The 14,212-nt window shown below is 37.6% G+C and overlaps 1 protein-coding gene across 5 annotated transcripts in view; it reads right to left on the bottom strand.

The window, feature by feature from the left end:
- Nucleotides 1-14,212, bottom strand: part of LOC139934759 (kinesin-like protein KIF28) — a 60,625-nt gene that overhangs the window by 3,800 nt on the left and 42,613 nt on the right. For 2 of the 5 annotated variants that reach the window (XM_071929163.1, XM_071929162.1), the window contains 12 exons: nt 13,205-13,443; nt 12,568-12,662; nt 11,886-12,091; nt 11,337-11,620; nt 10,722-10,869; nt 10,182-10,269; nt 9,599-9,772; nt 8,840-8,962; nt 8,111-8,380; nt 7,670-7,834; nt 7,205-7,333; nt 4,832-5,065 (listed from right to left, as the gene is read on the bottom strand). In XM_071929163.1, the coding sequence (XP_071785264.1) occupies nt 4,832-5,065; nt 7,205-7,333; nt 7,670-7,834; nt 8,111-8,380; nt 8,840-8,962; nt 9,599-9,772; nt 10,182-10,269; nt 10,722-10,869; nt 11,337-11,620; nt 11,886-12,091; nt 12,568-12,662; nt 13,205-13,443 (2,155 nt within the window). Of the gene's footprint in view, nt 1-3,072; nt 3,163-4,831; nt 5,066-5,543; nt 5,595-7,204; nt 7,334-7,669; nt 7,835-8,110; nt 8,381-8,839; nt 8,963-9,598; nt 9,773-10,181; nt 10,270-10,721; nt 10,870-11,336; nt 11,621-11,885; nt 12,092-12,567; nt 12,663-13,204; nt 13,444-14,212 lie in introns of all 5 variants that reach the window. The other 3 variants (XM_071929164.1, XM_071929165.1, XM_071929166.1) reach the window with 3 other exon arrangements.

The raw sequence follows: 14,212 nt of genomic DNA, 5'->3' as shown, positions 1-14,212 counted from the left end.
CAAACAAATACATGTACAGACATGAAAGGACGAGACATAAACAGGACTCAAGAAGACCATTAAGCAAGGACAGTAGACTTGTAATTTCACATAAAGTTTCCTCCTAATTAGACTTTCAAACAAAAAACGGAAGCAATCTTCAAGAGAAATACTTCTGTCCGAGTTACTATCAAAGCTGAGTAAAAAGCATTTGAAGAAAATATCACAAACAACCAACGCTTACTTTAATTGCCACAATAGAAATAAGCTTGATAATGAACGATCAGCAAATCCTTGATAAAATGTAAACCAATTTTGATGTGTTCCGACAACAAAATAAAGCAAACAAAACGATGAAACCTTGCGCATGATCAGCGAAAACAAACCCCAATAAATAAATAAAACAAATGACAAAATACACATTTCAAGATGCACACTAGTCAATGAAATGTTTCTGCTCCAAACTATGATCCCTCCCCCCTGCCCCCCCACCCAACGAAAAAAACACACATACATGGAACTCCCAAAATGATAATACTTTTCAAACAAGATGATAATACTTTTCAAACAAGATTTATAAGTTTAATCGGTATGATTTGGTACTTTTGGACCTTTCGCTTAGAAACGAAGGTCCGAAGGTTGTGCAAGTGTTTGAAGTTGGAACGTGCAACACAGCAAATCGCAAACAGTGCAAATGATTGTGAGTGAGTGCAAGAAACTACCGGGGCTAGTCAAAGAATAGTAGTGCTCAGTCAAATCAAATCAAATCAATTAAAATATTAATAACATAACTAATAACTTTAGTGTATACAACAAGAGTGAGAAGAATTTGTCTCAAAATAATCTGGTACGGCTGCCAAGTTTAAGTACCTATTTCGCGGGTTGGATTTGTTTTTAAATGAACGATCTAATTCGATGACCACAATCTCATGTGGAGTTACTCCTAGACTAATAAATCCTTCAAACTGAAAAGATTGAACTGTCTTAAAGAAGTGGCTCACATTGGGACAAAGCTCTCAGAGTCAGGTTGTGTCCCAATTGGCGGCTACGGCTATGAGTGCTGCATCCTCATACATTGAAGTATAGGATATCCTTAGCAACACTCTAAGCAACAGCCGTAGCCGTTAATTCGGATACAGTCTAACAGTCTCACAAAAACAACAATCGTTTTTACATTAGTTTAGGATTTAGTGTTAGTAAGGTTAGAGGTGTGCAGTGGCAGAAAGTAAACATCCTTGAAAATGTAATGCAAATTTCTGTGGAGGAGTCGCCTGAATGGATTCAGCTTCGAGTGGCACATTGCGCAATCTTATTTTAATGACATCTTTATAGATGCAAATAAAGCAAAGCAACCCTAGAAACCACAATTTTTTTTTTAAATATAACAGACGACCGCGAATATTAGACTGTGGAAGCCATGTGCGAGTCCTGAATCGAAAAATACAAAATGTCATCATTGAAACTGACAAACACTTCGCTGGGCTTGCAAAGAAGACAAAGCGTGTGTGCATCCTGAACCCCCATAATAATAATACACAATAAGACAAAGCTTGCATTTTTCAGCGGCAGCTTGTTAGTTAAAGTGGACTTATTTATTTGTTTATATTTCCCAGCAGAAGTGAGGCTTTAAAGGAAAGGCAGGTTTTAGTTTGTGATTGGGTTAGCGAGGCAAGATAGAGAGAGGCTTCAGGATTTGTAGCAAGAGAATACATCAGAGTCAGTTCGGAAAAAAAACATTTAAAATCAAAATAAGACAGAGAGAAATGTTTGTATTTATTTTTTTAAACAGGCTGTGTACGTGATTGTATTCAGTTTTTATAATGTTCATGCTATTTATATATTTACTTGTTATTTATTTACAATAATTTTGTATTTTTTAGGGGTGCTAATTTATGTAGCAACCCCTTCATTTGTGCACTTATTTTATCTTGTTTTACGGGAAAAAGGAGGGGGTTCTGAGTGATACCTGTCCCCATACCCCCTTCTATCGTTTCTCCACTGATTGTCTACGAGTTGAAACAGATGTTATGCAAAACAAAAGCTCCGATGCAGTTAGTTCTTTGTCCATTCACAGCCAACTTCAACACCAGTTCAAATTGAAATGTTTCCAGAACATTAGAGAAAGTATGCAATTGGATTTTGAAACAGTTCAATTGTTTTAATCCTTTACAAATGTAGATGTACACAATAGAACTGATGATATAACAATAACAATAATATTTGTTATCCCGTGATGCCAATTTCACATAAAAAAAAGAAATATCACATGCAACAGTCAGAGGTGCAAACAGCTGATAAGAGCAGGACCCAATTTCATGGCCCTTCTTACCTCCGAACTCTTTGCTTACTGCGTGTGAAGTGCTGTAAGAGCAGAGTTCCACCGTAATCAGAGTCATAAAATTGAGCCTAGAATTGGTTTGACAATATCCCTCCCACTATTTGGAATGCTGATTAGTACATGCTTCAAAACAAAACAAAACACATCCAGGGAAGATCGGGAACAAGACATTCAACGATTTCACAAAAGAAAATATTTGACAACATCTTAAGAAATGTGAAAAGGAAATTGAAGTGTGTTAGCTGAGTGTTCAGCATTAGAGACACTGTCTTGTCGTCACCTTTTGCAGATCTGATATTTCTCAAATTTAAGACCCCTTAAGTTCACAAGAATTCAGCACCCTAGCATCCGATGATTGAATGCAGTGAGTCAAAGATGATTACAACAGTTGGAGCATGTGATTAGGCAGTATATTTGTTGAGAAGCTGAGTGGTCATTTTGGAATATGAGAGCAATGCAAAATTTTGAAGCGAGACACCGTCTTTAAGATGTTGAGGTTTGTGTTCAAGAAAAGAATATGAGGTGAAGAAAAAGTAATCCTGGACAACCCGAATGCCAATAGTTTCCTGCGCATTGCAAATTTTGTAGCTGGATGAAATTAAGCCAATGAAGTTGTAGGTTTGTTTTAGTGAAGAGCATAGCAACAGATAAAGGAGTCAAGAACACCAATTGTGTAGAGAGAAAAAGAACAAAGAACATGCAGTAGGATGGTTAAGATTATTGCTTCAAAGGACTTAGGGAAGTTTATGCTGCACCTGGTTCTATGGTAACGGCTACTAGCCCTACTACATGAGGGAGCAAACTTGTGACTTTTTCCCTGTTGTTTTTTCTTGAATTTGCCTCATCTGGATAAGAAAACAAAAGGGGAGATTAAGAAGAATGACTTTTAGGGAGGCTGCAAAACTAAAAACATGAGCATAGATGTTTGATTTAGGACCCAATTAGACCCCCATCCCTCAAGAAAATAAAAATAATTACAATAATATCTTAAACTTCCCCACATTCATCAACACAATTATGCAGCTTTTCAACTCCAAAAAATTTCCTTAAATTTCAGCAAACTCACAAGATGAGTTGACAAGATGAGTTTTTTTCCTAGTGTTCCTTTGAAAAAAAACCCCAAAAAATTAAGCTTGACTGATGAGTGTAAGACCTCCTCTGAGAAGCTCCAACAAGTTTGAAGAAAATAATTAAATAATTGAAGATGAAACTGCTGATAAATTGATAGCGGAGTCGCCTGAAAGAGAAGCAGATGATTAATACAAGTGGAGGCTTGGAGGTCTTTATTCCTGCACTTCTTTTGCCTTCGTTTTCGGCTGAACCGACAATGAGCAACATTACAACTCCAGCCTTGAACCAACAACACTTACTTAAAACACCCACCAAACTACTCTATCAATCAATCAGAACATTTATATGGCGCCATATTCCAACACTCATAATCACTGCTCATGGTGCCATACAGTAAGCTCTTGTAAACAGGTGAGATTTGAGTGATGTCTTAAAAATCTGTAGATGATTGTCTGATGTTGTTGGGAAGACTGTTCCATACCCTGCTGGGGGAATGTGACAGGAAAGGCGCAGTCACCCACACTGTGTTTGCTTCTAGGAATGATTTCTTCAACATCTTCTCTCCTTAGCTCTTTGTAAAATCGACCCTCAGGCCAATGGTCAAAGGACCAGCTGCCGATTTCACTAAAGTCTTCCTAACTTAAGATTAATCCTAGGACTTGGGCAAAATAAGTTCCATATCCAAAGACGTTAGGACGCATTGAACCCATCCTAAGTTAGGATGGGTTACTCGTCCCCACTCGAGATAGGATTAATCTTAGCGTATCGCAAAATCGGCTGCAGACACTTTTGAAGAATCTTTGGTTTCATTACCAGAAAGATAAAGAAGTAAGAATGATGCAAGATGGTTAAGAACAGGATAATTTTATCATCGGAATAAAAGTTTTAAACATACCATCGTTTTCTTACAAAAGTTAACATTGTTAGTTTGCTTAAGAAGAGTGTAAGCAGAAATTATCATGCAGTTAATTTTGAATTGGTTATAAACTGAGATTGTGCAAATGTGAGAACCATAAAACCGAATATGATTTAAAATATATTTTGAATTTTTATTGACTGATTTATTAGTATTATTATTGTTTTGTTTTGTTTTGTTTTTTTTGTTTTTTTTTTGGGGGGAGACAGTTTGGTGTGGCTGATTTGAGCATACAGAAGACCACTTTGACTAGCACCAGTTTCATGAATGTATTTGTGGGATTGTGTTTCATTCAAATGCCGCCTGTGTACCAATGGTGTTACATAAAGCAGTCTTAAAAAGTGACTGAAAGCTGATCATGCTCAGGCAGTAAAATGGCATACAGAAATACACAGACATTTCCAAAGAGACAACAATACGGGAAGCTATGAGAGAAGGCTGGGGGAAGGAGAGAAGGATTTGTAGAACGCCTAGCACACACACATTGCTGGGAAACAACAAAACAGTCACCGTTATATAAAGCTTACGTTCTCGGCTGAACCGTTTGCGCTTTCCTTGTGCCCCTCGCTAGGCACCTCACCCCCTTCCGACATGCCGTTTGTCTGGATTAGGGTTGCGGGTGGGGCCTGTTTGGGGCTGGGTTTGGGTTCCTCAAGGGGCAGGGCTTGTTTTGAGCTTGGTTCAGCCTCCTCTTTGATTGGCTGCTGTTTTTCCGATGCCGGATCTTCAAGTTCAAAACTGAACACACTGACAGAGTCCTCCTGGTTTTGTAATAAAATTGGTTTTTAAATCAAGGATTGTGTCCAAGCAGTAAAAACATTTTTTATGCAAAGTCCTAATTCTTTATAGATTGGATACTTCAAATTAGGCCCCTCACTCCCACCTAACATGCCTAAAGAACAATTTGTTACTCCATGTATTTTGCTTCAAGTTTTTAAAATTTTTGACCATTTTCTATTCTCACTTACTTTTGAGTTAACATTAGTTTGATACCTTACCATTTTTAAAATTATGTTGAATTCAGAAATAAGTGAAAGGAATAAAGATTTTAGAGCCAAAATTAGGCTTTTTAACAATTTTGTTGTTGAAGGGTTTACTTTTCTGCTGAGAATGTGGCTGTTCTCATGAGTGAGTGGTGGATGAATATATGATGAGTGAACAGAGAAAGAACTATATTTTCCTCTCATGTCACAACTAAATGTTGTTCTAAGATGGGAAGTTAGTGCAGATGGTCCTTACGTCTTGGTCGCCATTTTGAATTTCCTTTAGAGCTTTGTGTCCCTGTATAATCTGCTCACGGGATTTAAGAGATAAATACTTGCCTTTTAAGGTCAGAGGTGAAAGTTCAAAGGTACAGAGTTCAAAAGGTGAGAACATCTTTTAAGGCTCAAGGTCCTTTGGAGCACTGGATGCAAGTAGTTTTGCCTGAGTTTAGGATTTTGAGCTGAATGTACATAATTCAGTCATGAATTGCAATTACGACAAAATGTTTGTCATCAAATCGTAGTCCTATTTGCGACTTGAACTGGAGTGATTTTTGGATGGTTCTTAAGGCCACTTCATGGATTAGTTATTAATTTCAAACAAGCAATTCAAAACTTGGTTAGAATGGGAATACCTCTACCCTACTAAGATAAAACCACCATTTTAAAGCAAGATTTATGTGAATGAGGAAGGGAAAAACAAAGTGTTTTCTTGTAGAATAAACTTCAACTGCAATGTGTCACACAACACTCTTATAGTAAAACTAGGGCTTTCACTTCAAATTAGAGACAAACTTATAAAAATAAGTGGGAGATTTACAAATTCTCTTTTCTATCAATTCAGAAATGTTCTACGAAATTGACTCGCAAGTGAACTTAAAAACTAAAACCCAAACTCTGGAACTCTAAGAATGAAGGGAGAAGCACATTACCTCTGGAGGTTGCAACCACTTTGAGAATAAAGGAAAGGAAGGCAGGTAATTGCTTAAAATCTTACTCTTTGGTTCGATGTGAAAATGGCGAGAAAAGGTTCTTGAAGGTCTAATATTTCGGAGGGGGGGGGGAATAAAAGGGTGCTGGAAGTATGATTTGTTAGAGGCATTTTGGGAGTAAGGCAGATGCAGAGCGAATCTCATAGGGGGTGAGTTCTGGTTGGAATGTGTCAGCTTGTTTCAAAGAAAGATGTCACTGTAAAAAACTTTACAACCAAACTGAAAAAAGGTTTGTGACTGCTGCCTCTTGATGTGAGGGTTGCCTCGACTAAATACTATCTTTGATGGGTCGAGAGACTCTCTCCTCATTACCATAAATACTAGTCCAGAGGTTTGATCATGAGTCTGAGACTTTTTTGCCTCAAATGAAACTACATCTCTGACAAGAAAATCTGCAGGTTGATCAACGGAAAATACCGTATTCAGGTAAAATAATTTGACAGGTCTGCTTAAAAGAAGCAGATGTTGTTAAAAAGCAATGTGTTGAAAAGTTTTAGAATGGACTGAAACATATGGATACATGTCATGCAAACACCCTATGGCATCAAATGCTGAGTGGGTTATAAAAAAGTCCCACTCATTGTGCTCAGCAGGAATTTGTTAAGCACAGCTTGCTTGGCTATCAATTGGAGCCCGGCCGGCTGCATGTCGTTTTATGAAAAATTGACATCTTATGCTGTGTTTTTCTTGTTCCGTGCACAAACAAACAAAAATCTTGGTGGATAAATTGCCACCAAGTACAAGAATAACCAAATTGTACATGATTAACACATAAGATCAGAACTCTTAAATGCATCTGATTTACTCCACAAAATGCTTGTCTAATAAGGTTTTGACTAAAGATAGAAATTAAAGACAGAATACTAAGAACTACAATTGAGAGGGGAGAAAGAAAAGAAGTTTTCTCGGCCCATTGAGGTCTTACTTTATTCAGCATGTGTACTCGAGTCTTCAGTTTAGACCCCGTGCTGTACGCTACGGCCGAGACTGATCGGTAGAACGGATCAAACAACTGCTCTTCTCTTGGTTTGTCCTCCCACTGTTTGCAAATCTCCTGCAGAAAAAAAAGAAATGCAAAACAAAAATGTTAGTGAGGATCTAAATTAACAATTTCAATATCTTTGTTTGGGATGCCAATTTAAAGCGTGGTTCATACTTTATGCGAAGCTAATTTGACATGAATTTGACGTCACAACTCTCCTTTCTGCCGATATTCGCAAGTGAGTTGAGCAGAGATTAATTTGTGGGGTCAACATTGGCTTTGCATTCTCATTCCCAGGAAGTATGAACCAGGCTTAAGTCACACTGACTCAAAATGGAATGCCCTAACATTAACCCACACTGACCCATCTCTGGTTCAACTCTAACCCTGATATTAGTCAGGACTGACCTGTAATCGTCTCTCTTTCTTCTCCAATCTCTCATATTTCCTTTTAAGGAGCAATAGTTCTCCTTTGATCTGCCCAGCTTCATCTTGTCCATCGCCCTCTGGAGCCATGGAGCCGATTCGAGTCTTCCTCCCTGAATCTTGCATGTTCTCCATCTGACGCAGCTCCTACAAAGTAAATACATTTTAAATTTATTGTTTAATGGACGAGAGAAAATTGCATTTCAGAATTTTAAGAATAAGAAACTTTATTCATCTCCAAAAAGAAGGGATTACATTGCTTGCACAAGTAAAAAAAAACACCAACATTTAGGGATACAAAAATAAATTGATTATAAATTTATAAATGCTGTAAGCACTGATAGACCGATACAATGATGATTTCATTTATTGACTTTTGTTTTGAGGAGGTTAACAAATTGGATCTCCAGTTAAAATACCAACCTTTGTTGTGAGTTTCGAGAGCTTAGAATCTGGTGCAGAGTCGATCTGTTTGCCGTATAAACTAAACTTGATGCTGGAGTTCTCAAAGTACGCCAAGACGTCTTCGGTGACACTCGGGATGGAGACGATCCTACTATGGTTCCACTCTGGCGACAGAGTGTCTTTGATCTCGTTGGTTAGGGTAAACTCTTGCTCGTTGTAACACTTGTACTTCACTTTCAGCCCCTTGGAGAAGCGGGACTTGTGGACCTCACCGTTACGGATGGACACCTTCAAGAAAATTCAGATAGTTTTAAGGATAATTTAATGAATTCCAAGTCAAATTTGTTTTAACTATAAAACAACAATTCCATCTGTTTAAATAAGTAAATTAAAGAAACAGAAAAATTCAAAAATGCACAAAAGTGCAAACAAAAGTTCTTCACAACAAGCCGGTATTTCCTTCCTTTTTCAGTGCTTTGGTGTTTCCTGGCAGTGGCTGCTGAGTGTGCCATAGCACCTTGTAAACCCTAATATAAGGTGCTAGCTACATAATTGGGTCTCAGAATTCATAACTTCAATAACTTATCTTTCTGAAATTGTTTATATACTAAGTGCCTTGAGTACCTTATTGGTAAGTACATGCGCTATATCAGACTTTGGTGTTGTTATTTTAGGCGCTATGTAGGTTCTATTTATTATTATTAATATTATTTAGATTTTCATATAATCCTTGGTTATCCAACTTACCTTAAAGTGGTAGGGTTTACCTAGCAGCTCACTAGGTTCATCTACAAAGTCATCTTCTTCAATGGATTTACCTTTCTGGTCACATGGTTCAATGCACACAATCAGCGAACCCTCCTCTTTACCCTGTGACGAAAAAACAATTCATTTTATGAGGACAAATTTTATCCAGTTTTGGAGGGATGTAATTAAAGGAGGAAAAAATTACAAAATCCTAGAAAGTGGTTATCTGTCTGTTTGTCTTGGTTGAGAGATAAAAGCTCTTAAACTTCTAGGATAATACAGCGTGATGACGTGGTGGTATCTTTCCTTGCCTTCCACGGATCCAGGTTCGAATCCCGCTGGGGCACTTTGTAGATCAGGTCTTCAGTCCCTACCCAACTTCGTGGGTTCTACCTGCAATTACTTTCTTGGTTTGCCTCCCACATCGAAAACTGAAATTTCCTTTCCTTTTCTCCAATGGATTCTTGGCTAGTACATAGTTATAAATATCGTTTTTCTGCGAGTCCTTAGCTTCACAACCAGAATCAATGAAATGAAATGAAATGACTACAAATGAAGAACTAGATGTTTGAGAAATCTTCAGGGGAACTTAAATAGGGGATCAAAGGTCTAATTCTGTTTTGTGATGTATTCGTTTTCTTACAGCAGCCTTTCAATTTCACTTCGAAGTAATGTTGTTATGTGAAACGCTGTCAGTTGTTTCCCCCCAAGTTTGAACCTGAGAAGCGCTACTGTCAAACATGTTGTTTGTACCCTCACCTTGAAGTCAGTAACTGTGATCTTGCCATCAAAGTCTAGGTTGAAACCCAGACTCTGTAGGAAGGCGTTTGCCGTGCCGATTAAGACGTCTTCTGCTGGCTCCCAGAATGGATCCTCCTCCTTAGGGATGTTCATAATGCCCTCATCACCATCGATGTATCTTTGGTACAGATCCTAAAGATAATAAATAATATTAAGAATATGGATTTATATCAGGATGCCTACATCAGTGAAAACGTTATTTGCTGAATGTTGTAAAAATTGCTTCTTTGCCGAGAGCTCCATTAGATGGGATCTTAGTACTTAAATTTGTATGTGAAAAGTAGTTTTATGGCATGACGTTTCGACACTGGTCTTTCTTGAATTTGTAGTCCACAAAATGGCCGACAGTGTTATTTCGCAAAGTAAAAGGAAAACCAGGCAATTTCGAGGCATATTGTGTGGATCATTGCATTCTACTTTTAAAACATTTCTCTAACATATACATTTTATAACAAACAGTTACAAATGCTTTTCAAAGACCAACACATCTGATCTAAGGCAACGTGTCCCTTCGACATTACTTACAAACTAAACAACGTACCTGGATGACGTAGCGACGGTTGATAAATTTTCCTCTTTCCCAAAGCCAACTGTTACGATTCAGAAGATCCTTCATCTTCACCATGACTCTGAAAAAAAAAAAAAAAACCATCAAATCAAGAAACATAATAAATACAAACAAACTACACAAATATCTTCTAATTATGCTTAGTCTTTTCAGAGACTTCAGAGGTGCTGGCGGCAGCAGACATAATGGTCCTGTTTTGCTCAGTATTGCACTCGTAGGTCTGAGCAAGCACTCTACTGGCGAGAACTGTGTAAAAGGACCCTCCAAAAGACTCCCATTACCAAGAAATACAAATCAAATAAAGAACAAAATAAATAGACACAAACTACATCAAATATGTTCTAATATGCTTTGTTAAAATGTATCTATGTACCCCTGTACTGTGGTGGTGCTATTTTATGTTTTTTATCTGTGTAATTTTAATTATTTTTACCTTTTAATGCCACATAATTCAGCTTTGTGCTGCCAGTTGGTTTGTTAATATAAAATGAATGAAACAATAGAAAGTCTTACTTTGTCTCTCTGTTATTTCCTTCCTGTGCCTCTTCACTAAGCAGTACAATCTCAAAGCCTTTGTGTTTGTCCAGCTCTTCACTGACTGCATTCACTTCATTCACCATCGGCAGCAATTCTAAGATTTGATCCTGCGCCCTCTGTTGATCTGTAGCAATTAGGCAATACAAATATTTATAATAATACTAATAATAATACTCTATAATAACCAATATATAAATGACTTTTTTTTCATTCCTGTTTTTTTTCTGTTTATGCATTTCAATTACTTCTACTAAGTGGTAAGGTGTGAGATTTTTTCTTCCAAGGTAACAAATTAAACTGTATCCCCAAAGAGAACAATCTCTTACTTGTTTATCTTCATCTGACGGCTCTATGTGACACTCTCATTGTTTAAGTGTTGCATTAAGAAGTGAATACTTTGATATTTCAATTTATTGTTGTTCTCTTTAGGATTAGCTAGAGAGGAGAGCCTCTAGAAACGGTTTCTTTTAGATAATTCTACGGGCTACAGCCGTTTCTTTTTCCTTCCTCTGTATTTTAATTGTTTTTTGCTATAAATGTCTACCCGAGAAATGAAATAAATAAAAAATTTGAATAAATAGTAACTCCCACCTTTTGTCAGGTTCCCACCCGCCGTCAATCCCCTAGCCTCGGCCAACTCCTTCTGGGCGAAATCCCACTCAATATTGTTGGGTGTCCCCTCAGGCGCTTTGGGATTGATAGGGTTGTGGAAGACAAACATGTGGTTAGAGCCGAACATGACACGGTCAAGATGTTCCAGATTACGAGCTCCTGTCAGGGGAAGACCGTTGACTTTGATCTTACAGCTTGAGCTGTAAGGCTTGAGGGTGATTTCCCCGTTAACGTTGGTGATGATGGCGTGCTTCTTGGAGATGCTAAACAAACAAGAAAATGATTTGGTCAGCACAGATAATTAAAATAAATTATTAACCTCTCAACTCTCTACTCCTTGACCCTCGCATGAAATTTGTTTGCTCTACAGTATCATCATCGCCTTCTTTTCTTGCAATGTTATTTTTCTTCCCAAACTTTACTGGTTGAATTTGTGATTTTGTTTCTTCTGTGGCTGCAACTGAAACTTTTGGAAATAGTTGAAACAGGTTAGCCACACGAGTAACCACTTTACATTTACTTCAATACCTGAGGCCACTCAGCATAACGGTTGGTTGAGGGTCGGCATCTTTGCGTCCAATCGTCGTCTCGCTGGCAGCCAAGAAGTGAAAGACCACGCCGCTCAGCATATTATCCTCGTTCAAGTTGGCAAAGTAAGGTTCTTTGTTCTTGCGGGATTGCATGACGGCTTTATCAGTCAAACCACTTGGGTCGTCCTCTTTTTGTTGGGCATGCTGAAGTCAAAAAGAAATACAAAAAGTCAGAATATGTAAGAAGGATTCGAGTAGCCATGATCGAAAGACTATAAATAGCACAACAATAATGGATGCCACGGACACACTCAAGATGTTATTTACTATTACTTTTTCAAGATTTTTTATTTTAATTCTTATTTAGGTGCAGATCTCATTAGTATAATCTTTAACAATTTACTTCTGGTCAATTATTTCCTTTGAATTAATAATTCCAATGACTACTCCTTGTGGTTCGGCTTTGTCAAAATTACTAAGTACCAAAATATTCAGGCACTAGTACTTTTGTTAAAAACAATATATCGCAACCAGAGCGTTAATCAATGTACAACACTTGTAGTGCTAAAGGTAAATAAAGGGTACTTCTCTTCCTGGCACCAAGCATTAAACGACACATGTTGCTCCAAATCTGAAGGGTCTGACATTAGGGTATTCACTGCCCTCTTTGAATGTCTTACCTTTTTGTCCCAGTCAAAGTCTTCCATGGCTTCTTGGTTGGCCAGTAACTGAGCTTTTATCTCTTCCATCATTTCTTGCCTCATTCTCTCTTTCTCTAAGGAAGTTCATCAATGCAATATTTAAGTGGAAATGGAAATTTATAATTTAAGAGTGATTACCAAACGTTTACTTTCCCCTTTTTCAGATTTTCGTCAATATCTGAAGAAAAAGCTACCACCTTTTGAATTTTCACAGGTTTGTTTTACTGCATATCTACATTTATAAATGACTAAATAATCAAATAATTCAAAAAAACAAAGGTATATGTTCCCCCGAAAGTGGAAACAAGCAGCCAAGTTTCTGTGAATGAAAACAATCAAAAGTGAACAAACCCGGGCTACTGAAAAATAACTGAACTATGAGCGCAAAGTAAGAAAGCTTGGGAGCGGGAAATGTTCCAAATGCGAATCCTGCTTACACTCTGCAATCTGGGGTGTTCCATGTGGTTTTATCTTATTAGTTTGATCTTAGTTATAAACAAATAATAATAAATTATTGTTTATTATTTCTTTAATTAATGTTTTTATTTGGGGGCTGGGGGTTTAAAAAACAAAATAATTTCAGGTTAGATATGGAAAAATCACATTCCTGACCTACCTTCTGGGGACATGTTGACACTGCTTTGGTCGGCTGCTGATGGTAGTGTTCCACCAGACATGGCAGTCTTAAGTCTCTCATTCTCCGCTCGAAGCTCTCTAATCAACTTCTCCACCGGGTTCTCGTTAACCACGGCTTTGTTCTTGATCTTCTTGGCACGGTCAGCGTAGCGTAAGGTGCCCAAAGTCTCGTCATGGTTAATATCGGCCGGAGAAAGGGCAGCGATCATGATAGTTTTGCTGAAGTAAGAAGTTACAATGAAATAACATCTGAAAAATACTTTCCCACTTTCACATTAAAGGGTTTAATCCCTACTCACTGTAAATGAAGATATATATTATATTATTTACCTGTAGAAATACCTTGTAAATGTACATGCTAAAATAATACTAATTTCTCAAAAACTACAGTGCCCCAGCAAGTAATATTTTCAGGGAAGCTTTCTACCATCATTATCTTCAAACAGTGCAAGTTTATTGTGAGTCTGTGCACATTGTGTTTTGTGTGTCCTACAAAGAGTACCCAAACCCTTCAAGTTCACCTTCTTAAAAAAAACCCAATCTTTTTAGTTGAGTGTCTGGCTTAAAGATATCAAGACAGTGACTCGAACCAACACTCTACTGATCAGAAACACCAGACCTTGACCGCTCAGTCACAACAAGCCACGATAAACTGATATAAAGCAAGTATAGATATTGCTTAGGCATTAAAGTCTTCTAACTAACCATCTTCTACAAGGTGGTGTGTTGGGTGTAAGTTCTGCATTATAAGATCGATTAAGGAAACACTAGGACAAAAAGGGGAACAAATACAGAAGCAGAACGGGAAAGCTTTGTATGTAATTTGAGGCATTGCATGGTGAGGTACATCAATATATATTTGGTTTACGGTAACACCGTGTATCTACTTTATGTTCTTATGAGAACTGATACCTTGCCATGTAATGCCTTACATCCATAAGCCAGCACGCTTCTGTGCAATAACTCATAAACTTCAAACTAGAACTAT

The sequence above is a fragment of the Asterias amurensis genome, chromosome 3 (assembly GCF_032118995.1).
Source record: "Asterias amurensis chromosome 3, ASM3211899v1".
In the NCBI taxonomy this organism is placed as follows: domain Eukaryota; kingdom Metazoa; phylum Echinodermata; class Asteroidea; order Forcipulatida; family Asteriidae; genus Asterias; species Asterias amurensis.
The sequence above is the reverse complement of the archived record's forward strand: the minus strand, read 5'-3'. Positions and strand labels throughout refer to the sequence as shown.